At 44.4% G+C, this 20,769-nt stretch overlaps 2 protein-coding genes and 1 long non-coding RNA gene across 8 annotated transcripts in view; 2 read left to right on the plus strand and 1 right to left on the minus strand.

Annotated features, from left to right (window-relative positions):
• HVCN1 (hydrogen voltage gated channel 1) overlaps positions 1–980 on the plus strand; it is a 5,450-nt gene extending 4,470 nt beyond the window's left edge. The window contains exons 5-6 of the mRNA XM_042035058.1: positions 216–328; positions 633–980. Coding sequence (XP_041890992.1) covers positions 216–328; positions 633–698 — 179 coding nt within the window. The 3' untranslated portion in view covers positions 699–980. The remainder of the gene's footprint in view (positions 1–215; positions 329–632) is intronic.
• Positions 1–14,808, minus strand: part of TCTN1 (tectonic family member 1) — a 26,984-nt gene extending 12,176 nt beyond the window's left edge. The window contains exons 1-16 of one of the 4 annotated variants that reach the window (XM_042035049.1): positions 14,613–14,807; positions 12,906–13,026; positions 10,838–10,968; positions 10,315–10,481; positions 9,811–9,898; positions 8,845–8,954; positions 6,148–6,168; positions 5,611–5,736; positions 4,921–5,046; positions 4,502–4,584; positions 4,014–4,154; positions 3,557–3,713; positions 3,350–3,466; positions 2,735–2,860; positions 2,243–2,387; positions 979–1,443 (exon numbers count right to left, since the gene is read on the minus strand). In XM_042035049.1, the coding sequence (XP_041890983.1) occupies positions 2,244–2,387; positions 2,735–2,860; positions 3,350–3,466; positions 3,557–3,713; positions 4,014–4,154; positions 4,502–4,584; positions 4,921–5,046; positions 5,611–5,736; positions 6,148–6,168; positions 8,845–8,954; positions 9,811–9,898; positions 10,315–10,481; positions 10,838–10,968; positions 12,906–13,026; positions 14,613–14,769 (1,815 nt within the window). In that variant the 5' untranslated portion in view covers positions 14,770–14,807 and the 3' untranslated portion in view covers positions 979–1,443; position 2,243. Of the gene's footprint in view, positions 1–978; positions 2,132–2,242; positions 2,388–2,734; positions 2,861–3,349; positions 3,467–3,556; positions 3,714–4,013; positions 4,155–4,501; positions 4,585–4,920; positions 5,047–5,610; positions 5,737–6,147; positions 6,169–8,844; positions 8,955–9,810; positions 9,899–10,314; positions 10,482–10,837; positions 10,969–12,905; positions 13,027–14,612 lie in introns of those variants that run through there. The other 3 variants (XM_042035050.1, XM_042035051.1, XM_042035052.1) reach the window with 3 other exon arrangements.
• Positions 14,809–14,884: 76 nt separating this feature from the next.
• On the plus strand, positions 14,885–20,631 carry LOC121667904. Of its 3 annotated transcripts, XR_006017187.1 has the most exons (5): positions 14,885–15,142; positions 15,613–15,831; positions 15,946–16,234; positions 17,046–17,170; positions 17,284–17,540. It is a non-coding gene; the product is annotated as an uncharacterized LOC121667904 (long non-coding RNA). The 3 variants fall into 3 exon arrangements; XR_006017186.1 differs by lacking the exon at positions 17,284–17,540 and adding an exon at positions 18,724–20,631 and having other exon boundaries at positions 14,887–15,831; XR_006017185.1 differs by having other exon boundaries at positions 14,889–15,831.
• The last annotated feature ends 138 nt before the right edge of the window (positions 20,632–20,769 follow it).

Below are 20,769 nucleotides of genomic sequence, written 5' to 3' on the forward strand. Positions count from 1 at the left end.
CTCCCCAGCAGAGTATCAGTATCCAAATCCCTCCGGTGGTTGACTTAAAACCCTTCCTCATTAAGAAAAGCACTTGGGAAGGGTGGTTGAAGATGACAGAAGCTGAGCTGGAGAAGAACACGTTTAACTCCTTGAGCACAGAGCCTGTGTGCTGTGAACTCCTGCTCGTGGCTGTTTTACAATGTAAAGCAAACCCACTGTGAATTGTTCCACAGGAATAATTTTATCGGTGAAGACCCGCTCAGAACAACAAGTGTCCAAGTTAAAGCAAGCAAACCTGAAACTTGCCACAAGGGTGGAACAACTGGAACACAGCTGTGTGGAGAAGGTAAAAAAACACTTTTAATTTGGGTTTACCTGCTGCTGGGGATCCTTGTGCAAGGTTGGCACTGTTGGCTTGGTTTCCTCATCGGAAAGTGTGGGGTGAGCTGGGCTGAAGCAACACAGCCCTGCCCGTGCCTCCCTGGGCTGCTCCTCCTCAAAGGAATGATGTCCCTACCTCTGTCCTACTTCTTTTGGCCAGGTTGTCCTGTTTTCCTGCAGCAGGAGATACATTATAGCAGTGGGAAGAGCTGTGGGAACCTGGGAAGCTGCTCGCAGGCTGTTAATGATTTGAATTTTGTCTCCTACAGGAGCAAGAAATCGAGAGGCTGAACAACATATTGAAACAGCATGGACTCCTCAGCCAGCAAAAATAGGAGGCCAGTTTTCCAAGGTGGGAAATTTTGCTTGGAGATTGCAGTGTTGGAACCTGCCAGCTTGACCTGAAAGGTTTTTCTTTGCTTCCTCTTGTATTGTGTTTTCTATAAACATTTTCTGTTTGACCCCACTTTGATCAGACCTTGGGATGGCAAAAATAGTTCTACTGGAAAATTATTCACATACAGTCCCTGTAAACAGCAATTTTTTTCCCTTTCTTGTACAGTTGTACAGTCAAAACCACAAAATAATTTAATAAAGACACATCTTTACAAGCTATACATCCAGAAAAGTACCACTTATTTAAAATAATTTCGTTTTTTTCTGTGATAGCATTCTTTGTTTGCAACAAACTTGCAGTATAAATGATAAGAACCCAGGCTGAAAAGGTAATTTCTTCTCTACCAGCTGCCTGTTCATCATCAATACTTCTCTTTGCCAACCATTCTTTTCATACTGTTGGTAGTTTCCTCATTTTTGTTGCTGTTTGTGCCACTTTGTTATTTATATAACATTCATTTCAGAAACACCAACACACCACTCCTTTCCCTGACAAAGAAATCAGCCCCAAAATAGAGGCAAACATGTGCCATCTTACGTCAAACAATGCCTTGTTCCAGTAGCAGATCCCAGTTCTGATACTGCATTCCCTCATCTCTTCTTCCCTTTTCACTGTTCCTTCACAGACCGTGGGGCTGCAAAGTTCTTTGTTTCCACAGCTCATAAATCCATGTATTAAAAGAACTGGAATATGTAAAAACAGATGTAGGTGAGTGCACCACTGGGAACAGTCAGACTCCAGAAAAGCCACGAAAAAGCAAATTCTAAAGGGCCAGGCTGGTGTTTGAACTTTTTCAGGTATTAGAGTGTCCCTGTGGAGAGGCTGTTTGAGAGCTGAAGAGTGAGGTTTAAGAAGTGGGAATTCTGAGAGCTGGTGACTGCAGCAGGTGTCTCCAATGGATTTCAGCCCCACTCAGCTGGAAGGGTCACTGAGCTTTGCTGAAAGCACAACTCAACTGTTCAGATTTTTAAAGGAAGGTAATTAATTTGTGGGACAGGAAAAATAGCCAGAAATATGTGGCTTATTCATCTATGAAAGGAGATAAAGCAGAGGCCTTATCTAATAGCACATGATGACTTTAATCAGCAATTTAGCTCTGCTGTTATGGGATAATGAACCTGCTTTCCCTGTGTGTCCCTGTGCTCTTCCCTTCCCCTCCTGCCTCTGCTGGGCAGGCTGGGGCTGGATCCCACGTGCTGGAGGAGTGGTGGCTGTGAGCCACCAGCAAGTTCAAACGGACCTTTTACCTCTCTGCAGAGTTATAATTGGATACTTTCCACCTCATGGGGGTTTCTTCACCCTAACCCTTCTGAGAACCCTCACAAGGTCTCACCCTTCCTCTCCTGGGCAATTTTAGCCCAGTATCTACAACTTAGAAGAAAGTGATGGCCTATTACAGTCACAGGATAAACAATGGACTAAAAATAAGAAAAAGCAGAAATACGGCTTTTTCTTTTTTTTTTTTTTTTGATGCATACTTACCTTAGACAAATGGATAGAAAAAATCAAAGGGTAACTTGATGTTAATGGTGGGCCAAGCTTTGTAGCCTGGCTCTGCAGGTGAAGAGATGTCAGTGAAAACCACAGAACTTGTTATAGGAATAATCCTTTCCCTTCCTGAGGGAAGCTGCAATGAAAATACAACCAGGATTTAGCTTCAGCATTCTATTTGTACAACCGTTTTGTTTGGTCTGGGTTATATTGTCAGCTGTTATTTGTTAAAAGGGTTTGGGGTTTTTTCCTATACATTTCCATGTTTCTTTCCATAAATGATGTATAGATTTTTATTGAAGTGTGTTTTGGCAAGGAGCCCACAGTTGTGTTTGAGCTGGAAGAGAACTGCTGGCTGTAATACATTCTAATGTGAAGTGCTGCCTTTAGATAAAGAGATTATCTGGGTCACTGTCACACAGCTGATACCCAAGGAAAACAACCCACTTGTTTCATCTTAAATCCTGTAATTTAATTACATACCTGCTTCAGTGTGGTGGTAGTGATTGTGGCTGTGACATTCACTATCCTGGCTTGTGGATTGACCAGGGATCCGTATTTAGTCCACTTCACTTCTATTCCCAGTGACACTGGTATTTGGCATGAGCTCTGCAAGGTGTTAGAAATCATCTCATTGTCTACCTTATGCAGAAGCCACTACAGTTAATTAATTATTTGTGTCATTAAAAATGCAGAATGTCCCCAGAAAGCTCACTGGGGAGGTTACCAGAGCAGCTGGACCCAGCACTGTTGCTGGGCAGTACAAAATCCTGAACTCTGCCAGGGCAGAATTTTGAAGGCTACAATCTTTAATATTTTATGAATTTCTTCTTGAACTATCACACTTCTGGTTACAGAAACCATTCACTCTTTGGTTGTAGAAGCATGCAAGAAACCATCCACAATCTTACATTGTGCTTCAAAGGATTCTCTCTGTCTTACCCTGGCCTGATGTAAGAGGGGAAACACTGTTTCTGTTTGTTCACTCTTTCACCTCTGGTGCTTCATCCTTACAAGAGCAACACTCTAACCTGTGTTTAAACACCTCATTTTATACCCAACATGTAGCCCTGATCCATAGCCGAGGTGCCTGCATACCAGCTTGATTAGAAATAACTTCCACAGCAAGAGTGAAACTCCTCCTCTGAATATTCCATGAGTTCCCTCCAGCTTCTTTCTGCATTTCCAGCCCCATTTTTTTTCTCCAGTTGGTTCCTGCATTTTTAGGGTGTGAAGCTGAGCTGATGCTGCAGCACAGGCACAGATCTCGTGAGGGTGGAGGGGTGGAAGTGGCTTAACTTTCACCTGTTCTGAGATGTGGAGCTGAGTTATTGGCACCCAGTCGAGCACATCCTGGGCTTGAGAATTCCCAAATGAGGCCACGTACTCAGGAAAGCTTTGGCCCTTCAGCACATCAAGGAGGGTCTGAGCCAAAGGCTGGCATTTCATAGCTGCTGTAATTCTTCCAGAAAACACACACAAAAAAAGATGAGTTACAGCAAAATCCATTGGTTTGGGACAGTCATCACTTCTCCTTGCTCTCTGCTCTGTTCAAGCCTTCTGGCTAGAGCTGCTAATGTACACAATATTTCCAAGAGAAAGACCATTGTTAATTAAATGACATTTTTTATAATTAAATACACCATTCTCAATACTCCTTCAGCTGTATAAATGGCCCAGGACCTGAACAGAGCCTAAGGGTAAGGGTTGTCAGAGGGTTAAAAACATTAAATTAAAAAAAAAAAAAAAAATTACTTCTTACCGTAACTTACAGCCTGATATCATGTTATAACCAAATAATACTGGGGCTCTGGCTCCCTGTGCTGCCAGGCAGTCCTGGGTGGATGTGCTCTGCAGAATGGTGAGTTGGCTGTGTTTGTTACTACTCTGAATGATGCCAGATGTAACACACAGTTAAGGGAAATTAAATGCTTGATGGATATCATGGCAAAAAAAGAATCCTTAATCATATCCTTAAAATAAAGCTGCAAATGCTATAATAGCTCAAGACTCCTCTCACGGTGTGAAAAAGCACCAGAGTGTGCAATGAAGGGCTAAATGTACCTCACTACACAGTCCCAGGAGACTGCAGTCAGGACTGAGTCATTCCCTCCTAAAACACAGCCAGAAAAGCACATTTTTATTTTTGGTAGAGAACAGATGTATTTCATAGACGTCCATGCTAGAAAGGGTTTGTGAAGATTGACCAGAGCAAGTGCAGCAAACAGAAATCCAGCAGGGAAAGGATATCCTTGAGGCCGGAATCCTGCTCTGACAGGCAGCCCAACAACATAACCAGGATTGCCACTGAGAGGAACTGGCTGTGTATTTTCCTGCAATGCAAACAGAGAGCATTAGCTCTTATCCTGCACTGAAGTGGTTGAAAAACACAGAAATATTTCAGTTATTTCAGGATTATGACCTGCCTTGAACAATGATGGTAAGACTGTAAGTAAGGCTTTGCTTTCTCTGTTATAGTCACAAGCTGGGGCTTGTAAATGTGACAGACTTTGGAGGCCTTTCTAGCCCAGCTCTGAAATGCTGCCTCATCTGGGTATCCTGGGCAAGTTCTGTTTTACCTTGCTGCTAACAATTGTTCTGATTCAAGTTTAATAAGTTTTGTAATTAAATGTCTTTCACCAAGTCACCTGTGACACCTCCACAGTTACCTGAGTGAAGCTGATTTCGAAGCTCTGCTCTATTGAAAGTGCTTCTTTGCTAATTGCCCCCAAGACAAAAGCAGCAGCTGCTTCTATTATTTCTCCCGTGTCTGTGTGGGTAATGTGATAATTCACCTGAAAATTAAATGTTTTAGATATTAATTTGAACAAATACATAAGAGAAACTAGAAAAAAAAATTAAAACCATGCAAGTATTTTCTTTCTTGCTTGCTTAAGAAACTAAATTCCAGGGTGGGGATATATTATATTCTCTAGAGGCTGGAGCCTCTTCAAAACTGACTTCTTGATAAACCTAAGCATAGACACAACGTTCTACTTTAAAATTAAAAGATGGTGTGCAGCATCTATTCCTCTGTCTCTCATTAGTGTGCCTGAAATCATCTTCTCCCAAGCATAAAGTAAATTCTAAACTCATGTCATTGTCTGTTGTGCCACATACACACAGTAATAACAAGGATTTCAGCCTGTCTCCATGTTGTATTGCACAGTTATTATTTTGTTGCAAAACACTCTCTTTTATCCCAAAGTCAGTGCTTCTCCTGTGACATTTGCTTTGGAGATGTCACAATATAGGGAAACTGCAAGGCCTTCCTGACAGCTTTGCAATTTGGCAGTCAAGTGACTTGATGCATAGATGCTTTCCATCAGCTATAAGGGGGAAAGGGCTGCCAGACCTACCCCAAGAACTGCATTGATGCAAAGTCCATCCAAAACCATCGGGAGCCTCGGGACGTCACTACTGTTCAGTAAAGTCCTCATTCCATTCTGAGCCTGGACAACAATGGACTGGACAGTAATATTCACCTGAAAAACAGACTCATGTCAGCTCTGAATACTGGGTATAATTAATTTTGGCTTTTCTGTGTCATTATATGTGTGACCTTTCTGGGTTCTGTTCCACAGCAACAGCAGTCAGTAATTCTCTGAACAACTGCTGTGTTACAAGTACTGCTGAAGCTCAGTCAAAGGGTCTGGGTTTAAATAAATAAAGAGGTTTACTTGAAAAGAGGGAGTTTTATATGAGAAATGTATCAGGCTTGAAAGTTTGCAGGCAGCATTTTAGCTTGGAGTTGCTAAGTATCATTACTGATAATAAATGATGTAATTTTTTTAATGTAAGGATTTGTTTTGATCAATCAGTGAAAAATTCCCACCAACTGTAATTAATAAGAATTTTGCCCACAGCTCTTCCAACTAACTTAGAAGGATACTTACCATCTGACTTGATTTGGGCACCTGGGGGAGAATAAAAGGACAAATTAAAGCAGTAGCAAAGGTCTGACCTATTGCAAGTAGCAGTCAAGTAAAGCAGGTAAGGCTTTGTCTATTTAACTCTTCTCATAACAGTAACTTTTATGTTATGGAGTTACTTGGAAATCCACCAGAGTATCCACGAAGTGTGAAAAGAACTGCTACAATCCAATCCCCTCCTTCCTCTGATTCTTGGAATTATTCAAAGACCACCAGTTTAAGAAACCTGCCAGGCTGTGCTTCCCAAAGAAATGAAGAGCTTTTGTCGTCCTGTTCCACAGTTTCACGGTCTCAAAACCAATAAATGAGAAGAAAATATCTCTTTTGTTATACAGCACGTGAATATGTGTTGCCCCACTGGAAAATTTCCACCAAAAATATTTCATGGAAAGGCAGAAATGTTGGGCCAAGGTCATCAATCAGGTCTGTAAAATACTCCCATGGGAGCACCACTTTGTCTAAGGTTTTACTTTTCTGACTTTCCAATGAATGTTTGAGTCACGTCTTTGGGAAGGAACCACGGATTGGACTCTGATCATAAAGCAATTCTGCAATTATGATGGGATACTGAGAGCAGTGACTCATCCACTGCCCCAGCAGGGAACACATTCCTGGGAGCTGGAGACCTGAAGGTGATGCAGGTACAGTTTGTCACATATTTATCATCCCAAGGTACAGCTCAGCCATCAGAATCAGCTGGATGAATAAAGGTCCCTGTAAAGATTAGACTCATGCTTAGGGAACGGTGCTATTTCTGACTAGGCTAGAAGGAATGAGCACCACTCCTGAAGTTCTGTTTATCCATGACTGGGGTGATGGATGATGTCTTTGGAGGTCACTGGCAGGCAGAACTGCTGCCTCCCACTGCCTCAGCTTCCCCTCTGGCAGGGAAGCAGGGAAAGGCAGGAACAGCTCGTTGCTTTGGCAGCTACACACTCCCCACTAACCATGGGGTGAAGCACCACTGTGAGTATCCTGGTGGGAGATTCCAAGAATCCCCAACACTCCGTGATCTGCTGGTCAGATCAGGGCAGAGAGCAGAGATTATCTGCAACAATTCCCAAAACGTTGTTCTCACTCCAGCTGCCCATCCTGGCAGGCAGGATGAGCTCCTGGGGATGGGGCTTCTTGAAGGACCTGCTATCCTTCAGGAAGCCTTCAGGAGGCTCCCAGTAAGCCTCCCTCGGTCACTGGTTTGCCGTTTCTTTTGCCGGCAGCTCCATCTGCTGGTACTGGAAGGGCTCCTGCTCTGCCCTGTGACCACCCTGTCCCCAATGCCATCACTTCTCTGTTGTCACATCCCACCTCCAGCTCCCTTTGGGAAGGGAACCTTCCTACAGAGCATCTCCACCAGCTGCTCGACCTTCTCCAGTTCTTGCATCTGATCCTTCCTAGCATCCAATGTGCTTTGGGCAGAACTGTGACCTCTCCTGAGCTCAGCCATTGCCTTGGCAAGCAGCACAGGGATAAGGGGTTATGGACTTTTCCACTGAGGAAAGGGAATTCATCATTAAACTCAAAACCACTCAGCTGCTGGAGCCTGGCCTGAACCACACTTGTTCCTTCTGGTCCTGCAGCCAACAAGAACTAATTTTGGGAGGACATGGAGACACTCAAGGCCCTTCTGAGGCAGTGTTTTCTCCACTTCTTCCACAACAGGAGGATCAAAAGCCAACATCTGGGAGCAATCCTTGGCTGATTTCAATGAGATCCTGAAAGAGCAGGAGAGTGATCCCACCTGTGAGGGTGTGAACTGCTTAGTGGGCTTTCCTTGCTTTTGGGAGCTTTGGAATCTGGGAGCAGCCTGGAAGGGATCTTTAAGCAGTTACTCACTGCTAATTAAATTAATTTAAATATGTACATAAATTAAAATAATTTTAATGGTGAAGAGATTGCTCTTTCTTTACGGCCTCCAGCTTCTGGAAGGAGCCATCAGGTTTAAGGTATGATGTATTTCAGTTTCATTTTTTCCTGAGTGATTTCTTTGTCTTCCTGAATATCCTTACAGGGGATTTATTTATACGTAAGACATCATCCCCCAGGTCAGAAAGGGATGAAAAAGTAGACATAGGCTTTGAAAAATAACCCCAGACTGGATTTGAGTAGGCAGGAGCCAAAGAAACTTGCTCTCAGTCATGTTTTTTGGGAGCATAAGGAAGGCTGTGCCAGCCCTCACTATCAAAAACTGAGACTTGGAGGAAAGGGGCAGATGCAAAAGATTAAACCTGACAGGTTCCTCTTTCAGTACAAAGATTTACCAACTCTTAAAAACTCAGATTTCTTAGAATTATGTGTTCTGGTAAATAGGCTTCTTGGAAAAGCCTGAACATGCACAGAAACATGAAACTGCACTAGCTCAGTGACACGACCTTGGCTTTGCAAAACTATTATTTTTTACTTTATCTTTGACTATATTATTTATATTTGGCTAAGCAGAGAACAGCAAATGCTTCTATTACCAAAGCTTGAAGTAAAAACATTCCCAAAGGCTTTATGTATAAAAGTCTGCTGTAAAGGGTGATGTTTCTTCCCAACCCACAATTTAAAAATCCAAATAAAACACCATATCCCTCAGTAAACAGAAATTACTTCATTCTGCAGATGCAAAAATATAGAAAATGTGATTATTTCAGCTATGTGACTGTTTCAAATCATACTTACTGCCAAAATGCTGGAGTTGATATAAAACAACATGCTAAGTGCTTGAATGCTGTCACATTTTTCCACACTTACTGATCTAATGCATTTTGTGGCTTGGTTCACTAAAAACCCTGGAAAAAAAGAAGTCACCAAGTATTACCGGGGGAAATGAAAGAGCAATTATGGAAAGTATAAATGAAAAACGAGACAAGAACCTTAGGTACAAGCAGAAGTGAAAGTAAATGTCATCTCTATTGCAGATAAAGTTTCATGAGAGCTGTGAAGAATGAAACTTTTTATATTCTCAAAAAATGCTATGAGACAAAATATTACTTCTTAACTTGTAGAAAAAGCTTCATTTTTCAAATTACTTAATTTTTGAATCTCATAAGATTTTTTTCTTTCACAAGAGTCTTCAGTCCTGTAATCACCACCATGACTGTTATGAGACCACATTTAATGATGACAGCGGGCTTTGGAAAATGCAGGTGTGGGTTTGATTGTGGCTTTTTTTTTCCACCTCCACCTCTGCAGATTTTCAGGAAATTGCGTGAGAGGTTAAAATGTAGAGCTCAGCCTGCAAATCTGATTGGTGAGAGGAACCCCTGGACAAAGGGCTGCCCAGGCAGGGCTGGCGTGGTGCAAACCCCTCCTTCCTCAGGGTGTCACCCTTGTACTGTTTGATTAAACCAATTATGCCAAACAGGACGTTTTATTGTTGGATAAACAACCCATTAACAAGATTCTCAGGGATTTACATATCTCACTTGGAATGTTGAATAGAGATGCAACACAATTTCCATTCTATGTCTTTAAAAACCAAACAAAGCAGAGAAACAGAAGCGATTTGAAAATCATTGGCTCATGAACCTTTATCTGAATTCTCCATGGGGAGTGTGCCAGCTTTCTGACTGACTGATCTCAAGCCAGAGCAGAATACTCTAAAGCAAAAAAAAAAAAAATTGGGATTCAAGTGCATTTTCCAACCTGCAGGATTCGCATCAGAGCACCAAGAAGAAACAACAGGACTTGGCAGCCTTAGAAACGCATCCTCTGTCTGCACAGGAACACCATACTGCCAAATAAAAACCATAGTCAGGTACACAGATGTGTTCCAGCCCATGGAAAGTTTCAGAGCATTTTTATTAACAATAAATATGAATAAAAACAGTACTTATTTCCACAGTATCTCTCAATACTGTGCAGCAATGCTTCAGCCACTGCTGCTTTATGTTGAAAATAGCAAAAAAAAAAGTGACTTATTTTTCAAAGATCTTAAAAATCTAGCTCACTTTTTAAGTAACTAAACACAAAATATTACACTTCTTTTTACATTTCTGTGTTTGAAGACCAATATAAATTTTGCCTCTTCCAGCAGAACTGCATTATTTAAAAGCAGATGCAAACAATGCTGATTTATTCTTTCTGGAGCAATCTAATACTAATTACATCAAATATAATTTACCTCCTATTGAACCAGAGATAATTTACCTCATATCTGTACGTTTCATTTGCATCAGGGGGATTTTGAGCATCTGTATCCAAATTCCAGCTGTCAGGCTCAGCACTGAAAGTAGCACCTCCAAACTTGTCAAGCAACTGATCAAAATTTTCTGGAGTGGGGATTTCAGGGGATTTCAGGTACACGGCTTGTTCATCTGTCAAAACATTAAAAGAAGGAGGTAACTTTAGGGAAAAAAAGATACAGAAAATACTTAGTAACAATGAGACAACTTTAAACATTATTTATTTAGGATGCTAAATTATTTACAAAACACCCCCCCAAACAATACTTGTTTTTTCCAACAGAGAAGGCCAAGAGTCACAGATGTTTAATTCCATGTTTTCACAAGTGAAAGCATCACAACATAAGGATTGTGAGCAGACAGAATTACAAGTTTTCTGAGAAGTTGAATAAAATAAAAATAGTTTTAAATTTAGTCTTTTTCTGGTTCCTAAAGAGCTTACAAAAAATAACACCACAATGCTTAATACTGCCTACAACTCTACTTACAGTTTGTAGCATGAATGCAGAAAATACTGGGATTGACTTGGTCAATTAATTTAAATATCCTTTCTGGTGGATTTGCTTCAACATCAAGAGAATATACTGCAGCTTTCTGACTACACAGCTGGCTGTCACCTCTGCAAAGAATAAAAATAATAAATGAATTCACTAGAAGTTAGTGTTGACCAGATTTTCAAATTCTTTTCACGTACTGAGGCAGCACCAGAAAAATAGAAAAAGCATGAAATTACTGGGTTTAACACAATTTGTAGAACAATTGTGCATCCTTAGAAGGCTCTGTGCTTAATAATAAATAATAATAATACAGAATTCTCCCACGTTTTATTTAGCAGAGGAAAATGTGAGCAGCAACATGAAGGAAGGTAAGAAACAGAGCAGGGGAAGGGAAAACCAGTGGCAATATGAGAGAGAAAATGCCACGTTGGATGGGATTCTGATGGTTAAGGCCCCAAAAATGCAGGGCTGCACCACAGGCCAAGCAGAGCTCAGCAGTACTTTCATTTCTACAACCCAAGTGGGATGTCAGACCAGGAAAACAGGTCAGTTTTGTGGATATTGGAATAATACCCATTTTGGGCAGGGAGTGGGAAAAATTCCTACTTGAGATGCATGTGAAAGAAATGGCAGAGTGAGGAACAGGAGGTGAAATTACCCAGCTTGTCTTGGGGAAGTGTTTAAGGCTGTGCCCCAGGTTCATGAACAGCCCAGAACTGCAGGAGAATGTGCCAGTTCAGACCCCAGGAGCACTGGTGTGTCCTACATGCTACAAATACAAGCTGCTGATCCCTGTGAAACTGGTATTTAGCAGGATAGAGCAGTTAAGGACAGGCACTGGAGAAGTGAAATGACTTTTAGAAATTTTTAAGCTCTTCCATGAGATGAGTAATTTATTAATAGGATCCCATCATAAATCAAACCCTTTTGCTGCTGTTTCAGATGCCACAGGGCCTCCACCTTGGGATCAGCCAAACTAACACAAAAATGCAAATATATGTAAACCTAGATGTAAATAATGAGACCCACAACACTTGCAGACACTGAAAATCCCCTGGATTTTGATGCAAAATAAACGTTTTACACAAAAGAATTTGGGGAAAGAAACACGACTTCATTTGAGGCATTTCTAGTTGACAAAGGCAGCACAGCCACCTGAGGCAATTAAAGTGTCAGTCAGGAGGGCGTTGATTAGACCTTTCTGATCTATAGAAATACCTATAAATGGGGAGCAGGAGTCTTTGTGTGCCAGAACAATAAGAAACCACAGTCTGGCACGACTGCTAATTCAAATTTCAAAGCACCAAGAATAAACCCCAGTGCTCAGATTGGCATAATTTATACAGAAGGTGGGTTGAAAAGCTGCACTTATTGCTCTGAGAAGTCACCATGAGATTTTTTGCACATTATGATTTTGAAGTGAGCTTTCTTAACTCCTTTTGAGAACATGGGATTGGGTGAAGGTGTTTTCAGATAAACTAAACAGCAAAGAAACAACTCTTGGCTTTAATCTGTCGGTATAATGATTCATTTTAGTGTTTGTGAAGTGGCAGACTGGCAGTGGGGGAGCAGGTTGGGATGGTGACTTTTAAAATTAGGGTCAGAAAAATGCTCACACTATTTCAACAAGCCCTGAATTGATCCAGTGTGTAGCTGATATCATAAACGTAATCAAAGAGGTTACTGATAAATTGCTGGTGATCTACAGAAGTGGCCAGATGGTTCTGTGGTACCAGTTTTCTTAACTTCCAGACACTGCATTGATGAAGATGCCTCAGTCTTCCCCCCCAAAAAAGCATCACCACCTAAGTGCCCACAGACAGGAGCACAGTGAAACAGGAGGAAAGCAAGGAGCATGAGAAAAGAAGGAATGAGTGGGAGAGAAGTGGGTGGGAGGTGGATTTGCTGTTCTGCCTGGTTGGGGCCAAAGTGCAGGAAGGACTGATGAAAGGGGGGTCAGGATGGCAGCAGGGAGGGTTAGGAATTGATAAGAGGAGAGGACAGAGGCATGCAGCAAATGAACCAAGATTTTGTGCTTTATGGTTATTTCTCCACTCACGTGACCACAGGAACTGAGCATGTGGTGAAGAGGCTGAAGTCCTCAGCGCTGCAGTCAGGGTCGCAGCAGCAGTTGATGTCACACTGTGCCACCAGCAGGTCACAGACACACAGCTTGGCAACTGCACCAGAGATTGAAATGAGAACTGGAGTGGGGACTTTACAGCATGTCCCAAATGCTTTCACTTTTCACCTCGCCCTGGTTTTGACAGTGGTCAGAAGTCTTCTCCAAATTCACGTTTTCTTTAAGTCATTTTTAAAAGCTATCTTTTCTGCTACTGAGCAAATTTATTTGGAACACATGGACAAAACCAAGACATATTAAAATCTGTTCCCTGAGAAACAAAACCCCGGCTCAACAGGGATTTTGGAAGTATGATAATATACTCAGCCCTGCAGAGGAAAAAAAAATAAGAGATAAACACACCTTGTTTGTATCTGCTTGTTTCAGCTTATTGGGAAGAAAAATAAAACATTTTGAAAGAGCAGAGAGATGTTTATAAGTATTGAGGATGTCTCAAGGTGCAGGAATATATTTCCCTGATGTGCCAACCACAGTTGACTTCTTTGAAACTGTTTTTTCTCTCTGTTTTTAGATACTGTGATATATTGCAATCACAGGCAGAGTAATTGCTAATAAGTTTGTAAACTGGCTCAATAAAATACACTTGGCAACTTCTTCCAACTCCGAGGTTTTCAAGTTTATAAGTTCAAAAAACTGTAGATATTACTCTACTGAACTGTTTGTAAGAGTTGCTGTTCTATAATAAACCTAGACTTAAAAATAGCACAGAATGAGGAAAATCAAGGCCAGTGTTCTACAGGAAAGACATTAAAATACTTTTTTTGTAACTAACTCTTGTTTTATTTCACTTTGACTGTTGCCCCCTGGATGTTCTCTGACCACCTGAACAATATCCATGTATTTCCTGGAATCTCTGAAGTTCTGACTGTTCTGTTAGCTGAGCTTAGCCCTGGATCCTTAGCTCACCCTGTAAACAAGAGAAGTTTAAACATGGATGATTAGATTGCAAACTTATGTCCGTGAGATGAGGGATTTAAGTCTCTTTTCCCTAAGGACGTAGCACTGGGCTGGGTTTCATTTGGCAAATAACCCATGGAAAGCTCAGCTGACGGCAACACCACCGGGATATAAAAGAGTAGCCAATTATAAAGTGGGAAACACCTGAGAACACAGTAACGAAATTTCGTGAGCTCTATTTTTATGACAATGTATCCACAGCACCAGGGCTCAGCCTTGGGACAAAGTGTGCCGCCAGCTCGGGGTGCGCATGGAGCTCTCCAAGAACACCCAGGGCCGCTCTGGGCTCCTCCGCCAGGTCGGAGCTGCCCGCTGTACTCAGAGCAGTGCTGGATGCAGGAAACTCTGCCCTACACCCCCACCGACCCTCAGGGCTATGGCAAGCCCAGCCTTGTGCTGTCCATGCCACGAGCAGCGTGCCCAGGGCCTGGGGGCTGCTCAGGGGCTCGCTGAGTCTTTCTGAGGCGGCTCCGAGCCTCGGCCGCAGCTGCCATGGGGTGCCCGAGCGGCGCTGCAGCGAACCCCAGAGATTCCCGGGAGAAACCGGGCGGCTGCCACGCGGTTGTGCCAACCCCCGGCGCCGCACTGGGAGGGGGAGGCCGCGAGCGGGGCTCCCCTCAGCCAAAAAGCGCCGCCGATGCCCCGCAGCGCCCGGAGGGCACCCACCGTCCGTAACCGGGGCCGGCACGATGCGGACCCGGGCCTGAGCGGCATCATGAGTATCTGCGGGCTCCGCGGCCGGCTCTTCTGCCCGGAGCGGCGGCGGCGGAAGGAGGAGGAGGAGTATAAGGACGAAGAAGACCCCAAGCCCCGGCGCCGCCATGGCGGCCGCCCTTAGCAACGGCGCGTTGCCAGGGCGCGCGGGGCGTCACGGGAAGGGCGGGCCCCGCCTCTCGCGAGACTTGGCGGGGCGGAGGGGAAGGGGAACATGGCGGGCGAGGGGCGCGGCGGGCCCGGCGGGCTTGCGGGCCCTTCAGCCGCCGTCGGGTTCCCTCATCGCCCCGCAGCGCGGGGAGCCCCTGGGAAGAGGCCACACGCAGGGTTCTGGCTGGGTGTGGCCGTCGTGGTGGTGCTGGGCGGCCGCTTGTGCCACCCAGCGGCCTCAGGAACGGCTCAGTCCGGCGGTGATGAGGGGTCGGTGCCCCCCTCAGTGCCACGGGAAGGATTTCAGGTGTCGCGATCCAAGTGTAATCCACGTAGGTGGTTTGGGAAAAAGTTGTTGGAAGGCCCCGCGTTAAAAAAAAAAAAAATTGGGAAATGGCCCTTTGTGAGATATAAAATTCTATATTTCACATACTTTTGCAACGTTGTTTTTAGTAATCTTCCCTTAAAGTAATTTTTTAAGTGTTAAAAGTTTCTCCTTTTGAAGATGCTGTGGGTCCTCAGTGCTCAGTGAACATGCTCATTAATCTTGTTAGTAATCTTTTCATGTGCACAGTTCTCTTTGAGGTCTTTTTCAACCTAAATTTTTCTATTTGTGTACTAATTTGGAAAAACTGGGCTAGAGAATGACTAAATGAGCACGGTTCCTATAGGTTACCTTAGAGATGTCACATCCAGGCTTTAGTTCCAACCAAGAAATTAAATTTTTAAATTAATATTCATGAAGTTTGTGATCTGCATTACCTGGCATGGGACCTTATTGCTCTCTACAACTGCCTGACAGGAGTTTGTAATGAGGTGGGTGGAGATCAAGCTCTTCTCCCTGGAATCAAGTGACAGAAGGAGAGGAAACGGCCTCAAGCTGCGCCAGGGGAAGCTCAAGTTGAAATTAGGAAGAATGGAAGGGGTTGTCAAGCATTGGAAGGGGCTGTCCAGGGAAATGGTGGAGCCCCCATCCATGGAGGTGTTCAGAAAATGTGTGGATGTGGCACCTGGGGACATGGTTAGTGGTGAGCATGGCAGTGCTGGGGTGATGGTTGGACTCGATGATGTTAGAGGTCTTTTCCAACCTTAAGAATTCTGTGATTCTTTGATCTGTTTTTATTCCCCTGACCAGGTTCATGACTGTCACCTTGAAGGGAAGGCAACAAAACCTCTAAAAAGCTCTAATATTCCAGCTCCATACATTGAAAATGGAAATAATTCCACAGTGCCCCTCCTTTGCAGTGTCCACATCACAGGAGTGAGGAGTTACAAAAGACAGAGCACTGCCAGGCCACCGAGGTCATTTGATGTTATCAAGGAGCTGGTAAAGGATGGATTTGAAACAGCTCCATGTCGTGGCAAAATCCTGGAGTCATCCCCATGGAAAGGACTCGTTCCTCCAAGGACATGGTGACACAAAGGTGAGAACTTGGTGTGCTCCGCTCTACCTCAGACCTTACACCCCAAAATCACCTCACCAAAAATAACCTCCAACCTGCCTTCCTTTGGAAATGTAATCCAAAATCTCTGTGTTCACCTTCCTCCATGGGGATGAAGAGCTGGTGCATTCAGTCTCTTTGTTTCTTTGCTGCTCCTGAGGTGGCCAAAATGCTGCTTCTGGTGTTGGGTTTGTTACTTTTTTCAAGCTTGAAAAGTGCCTTCAAACATTTCCATTTTGAAAAGGAACTGTAAAAAATGGCACCATAGGACTTTTTTGGTTTTTTTGCTTCTCACTGAGGCTGTACCAGGACTGGCAGCAGCCACTGAAGAGAATGCATGCCTGTATTTGGAGGAAATCCTGGGAATCTTTACAACTCCATCTCTTTCACTGTCCCACAGTGAAGGAACAAAAAGAGAGGCAATCCAGCAGGAAGGACAGCTAGGACAGTGGCTGAGATACAACCTCCCTCTGGAAAGTCTCTTCAACTTCCTTGACTAAGCTCCCACATGCTCAATTAACAAGGAAGGAGATGTTTCTCCTCCCTACAAGTCCTGCAAAGTTGGAAACTTGGAATTTATTTTGCAGGCTTGGAGGGAGACTGGTGCTTGGTTTATTTATCATCACTGGTTGTGATCTGTGTTCTTGTTCCACTGCAGTGCCATGAGATAATGAATACTAAAACACCCCTACTTGTTAGTTTACATGCTTCTGATGCCTTTAAAATCAGTAAAAAAGGGCTGATGACATTGCACAAGGGAAAACAGAATTTAATCCATTCTTCTTGCATCCAGAATTACTTGGCAAAGCTGATGGTGCACGGGGGACCAGACTCCAAGATGAAACCAAGCCTTGCTGAAATATGAAAGCACAGATTGCACCCTGGCTGAATGTGGGCAGGAGCTGGATGAATAAAGAGGTATTAATTCTTACTGCATCTACCATTGAAATGTAATAGAAGTGGGCAACTGTTCAAAAGCAAAGTAGGATGGAATTAATCTGGTTTTCTCATGACCTTTTTTTTCCACTCAGGAGTGTCAGGACTTCACTCACAGCAACAGTTCATCTAAACCTATTTCCAGTGCTTGCTGTAATAGAAAAAAAATCACCTTTGTCATGCAGTGAAAGGCAAGACAAAAGCCAAGTCTAAGGAAAACTATTTTAAAACCCATGCCCCCCCAAAACCCACCCTGGTGCTGGACTTCTGAAACAGGTTCCAAAGAGCAACTCTAAAAGTGCAGGATAAGGTCAGGATGTCAATAAATGATGCTTGTTCTCCATCAGAGAGATTTTAATTTATCCTGTCAACATGAGTTAATTAATAATTAAAGAGGGCACTGTGATCCTTATGTGGGAGGTCCTATAAAATGAAAATTCAAGCAATTTGAGATGCAGTAGATTCCTGTTTATTAAAAAACGAGTTCAGGGATTTACTCTATTACTCTTTCAATTATGGTTTAAACAGCAAGCTTCTGATGTGCATTTAAGCATTACAGAAGCTGTGGCTGCCCTATCCTTGGAGGTGTCAAGGCCAGGTTGGATGGGGCAGGATAGTGGAAGGTGCCCCTGCCCATGGCAGGGGGTGGAATGAGATTGTCTTTGAGGTACCTTCCCAAGCCATTCTGTGATTCGTGTTAGTGATCTTCTGACTCTGCATCTTCTCAGTCTTGAAGACTCTGCATCTTCTCTCTCTCTTCCTCATGTGGGAAGCCTCATATGGTCCTTCTCATATTAGTTTTCTGTTTAATTCAGCTGTGCTGTCTTGAACTTCATCTTTTCAGGGCTAACATCGGGATTGCCCTATGACAGATCACTTTAAAAGTCCAAGTGGACAGGCATTTGGAATTAGAGTCCAAACAAAGTCAAACCAGGCTGAAATAAATTGCATTCTGGTCTAGCACAACATTAGCCCTTAAATAAATAGTGAGGAGCTGGGGCAGTCTGTACAGCAGATGGCATTACAGGTAATACTTATCACACTCCAATCTCAGGGCTAAGATACTTGGGAGGGAGGATTGACGTCAGCTACAAGTGAATCAGTTTTAAACAAGCTGAAAACCTGCTTATGTCTTCAGCACTTGATTACTTTGTGCAGCACTTCTGCTTTGCACTCCCCAGTGCATTTATTGCTCTGAGCAAGCCTAGCAGGAAGAGTTCATTCTGTTTTTGCAGCTTAAGTGAGCTGATGTAAATAGATCTTGGACTTTGAGGTGGGAAGATTCCACCCAGCTGCAGTAACCAGGGGGATGCCCTTTGCTCCAGTTTTTGTGCCAAATTTATGCATTGGGGAATTTTAAACAAATATCACTTGGCAGGATATAGACCCTCAGGGTACAAGAATAACACTGAGCAAGGCAGCAGGGCATGGGCTGGGAGGGATTTACAGGGAGAACTATCCAGGCTGACATTGAACAGTGGGGAAAACCAGTTCTGAAGTATTTTATTAAAAATAGTTGGGGTTTTGTCTCACAGGAGCCCAGAGATCCTTTGAATGAAAACCAGGAGCAGTTTTGCATCTGGGGACTGCGTCCTCGTGCAGGAGTGACAGAGTTCATCAAAGGTTACTAATTACCATGTAAATTATGAGGTCATCTGGCTGTCTGGACAGACCTGGGTGGGTGACCTGGGGTAGAATCATGGGATCACTAAGATTGGAAAAGACTTCCAAGATCAAGCCCAACCTTTGACCAAATACCCCCATGCCCCCTAAACTGTGTCACAAAGTGCCACATCTACTCCTTTTTGAACACTTCAAGGCATGGTGACTCCACCACTTCCCTCGGGAGGCTGTTTCAAAGACTTTCAAGGATGGAGGAGCATGAAGCTCATGGTGTGCCTTTCCTTGGGAGCACTTATGGAAGCACAGAGTCGTGCTCTGCCAAATGAGTTTGTCAGCCCTGAGCTCATGCTGTTCCTCAGCCTGTGAGCCACGGCTGCTGGGCAAAGTGGCACAGAGAGCACCCTTCCAACTCTGGGAAACTCGGGACTGAGGCATGGAGAACTCAGCTGTAGCTGGGGGGATCACAGGCTGAGCAGCACAGCCAGGTAATGCAGGACAGGTCACCTTGCACCAACTTGAGCTGCCTCAGGGCACTGCAGGCAGCAGTACAGAACAAGGGGTTAGGCCAGGCTGGACTTGAACTAGAAAGGACCCGGACAAGGTGGAGGAAGAGCAAGACTGAGGGAAGGGAAAGAATGATTCTGTGGGGGAAACTCTGCAAATATGTGCTTCCCTTTCCTGATAAAGTCATGGAGGGTGTGAGGCACTGAGATGAGCTACCTTGTTTGTCTGCTCTCACACCCTGCCAGGCCCTGGCAGCAGCACTCCCTTATCTCCAGCACGTTGGCACATTCAGCTTTGCAGCCATTCCCTAATCCACCGAACCGGGCCTGGGCTGCTCCTCATTCTCTTTCTCCCTGTTCTAACAGGAGGATTTATTTTTAATAAGTTTGGATACCATTTCAGCTTTAACTGGATAATTCTCACGCATTGCTTAAGCCTTTAGCAGTTTAAGGGGGGGAATATTGTCTCTGTCAAGGTACACAGGGAGCAAAATGCCTCCCGTGTGATAATGAGGGTGCTTCAGCAGCGTTCCTGTGGGCTGGGTCGGTGGAGTGTGGCACAGAGCTCTTCCTTTCACTGCAGGCAGCTCGGGGGACAGGTTTCACACCTGCCTCTGCTGTATTTACACCTCTATTGTTTCTTATTTACGACTCTCAGGTTATGTAAGTGGCAGCAGCCTCTTGACGTGTACCCATAGGAATTAAACGAATTTGCAGAGCAACCTGCTGGGAACTTCCAAAGGGACAAAGCCATTTTTTGCACACCCACGAGCAGCACGGAAAACCGAGCTGCAGAAAATGAGGAATTGGGTCTTTTTGAACATTGTGGGTCTCTACAGCATTGATGCCTTCAAGTTGTTGGTGTTGAAGTTGTCTAGCTGAGAGCTTGGTGTCACGCTCGACTATAATTAATGTGGTTTTAGTGGGGTTTGAGCGACGACTGCACAACACGCCCTTCTCGTGAGGGTTTTGTTTGGCATTTCACGTTCCTTAACCAAAATGGATTAACTGCCAGCGCTTCCATGGAGTTGCAGAGCAGCCTCTCACGCGCGGCGCTGAGCTGGCTCTGTCCCCGTTCGCACGGAGCCGGGGAGAACAGGGCGAGTCATCCTTGGAAAAAAAAAAAAACCACATTTCTGCGCGGCGTGACTCACATAACCGTCCTCAGCCGGCACGAAGCACCGGCGGCCAGCGAGTCCCCGCGAGTTATTCAGAGCACGCTAGACACGCGGGGCGTGGAGGGCAAGTATGTGGGTTAGGCGCAGCCGCGCTCGGCGCGGTGTGGAGAACGTTAATTGCGCTAATTGCGGGTAAAAGGCGGCGGGGCCCGGCGGGGGCGGCGCGCGGGGGGGGGGGGCGGGCGCGCGCGGACCCCGCTCGGCGCCGCGGGGGCTGCCGGGAGCCGCCCGCTGTTATTGTCCCGCAACATGCAAATGAGGCGGGGCGGGGAGCCAA

The sequence above is a fragment of the Corvus kubaryi genome, unplaced genomic scaffold, assembly GCF_017639235.1.
Source record: "Corvus kubaryi isolate FWS band 111438036 unplaced genomic scaffold, C.kubaryi_AGA036_p1.0 37382, whole genome shotgun sequence".
Lineage (NCBI taxonomy): Eukaryota > Metazoa > Chordata > Aves > Passeriformes > Corvidae > Corvus > Corvus kubaryi.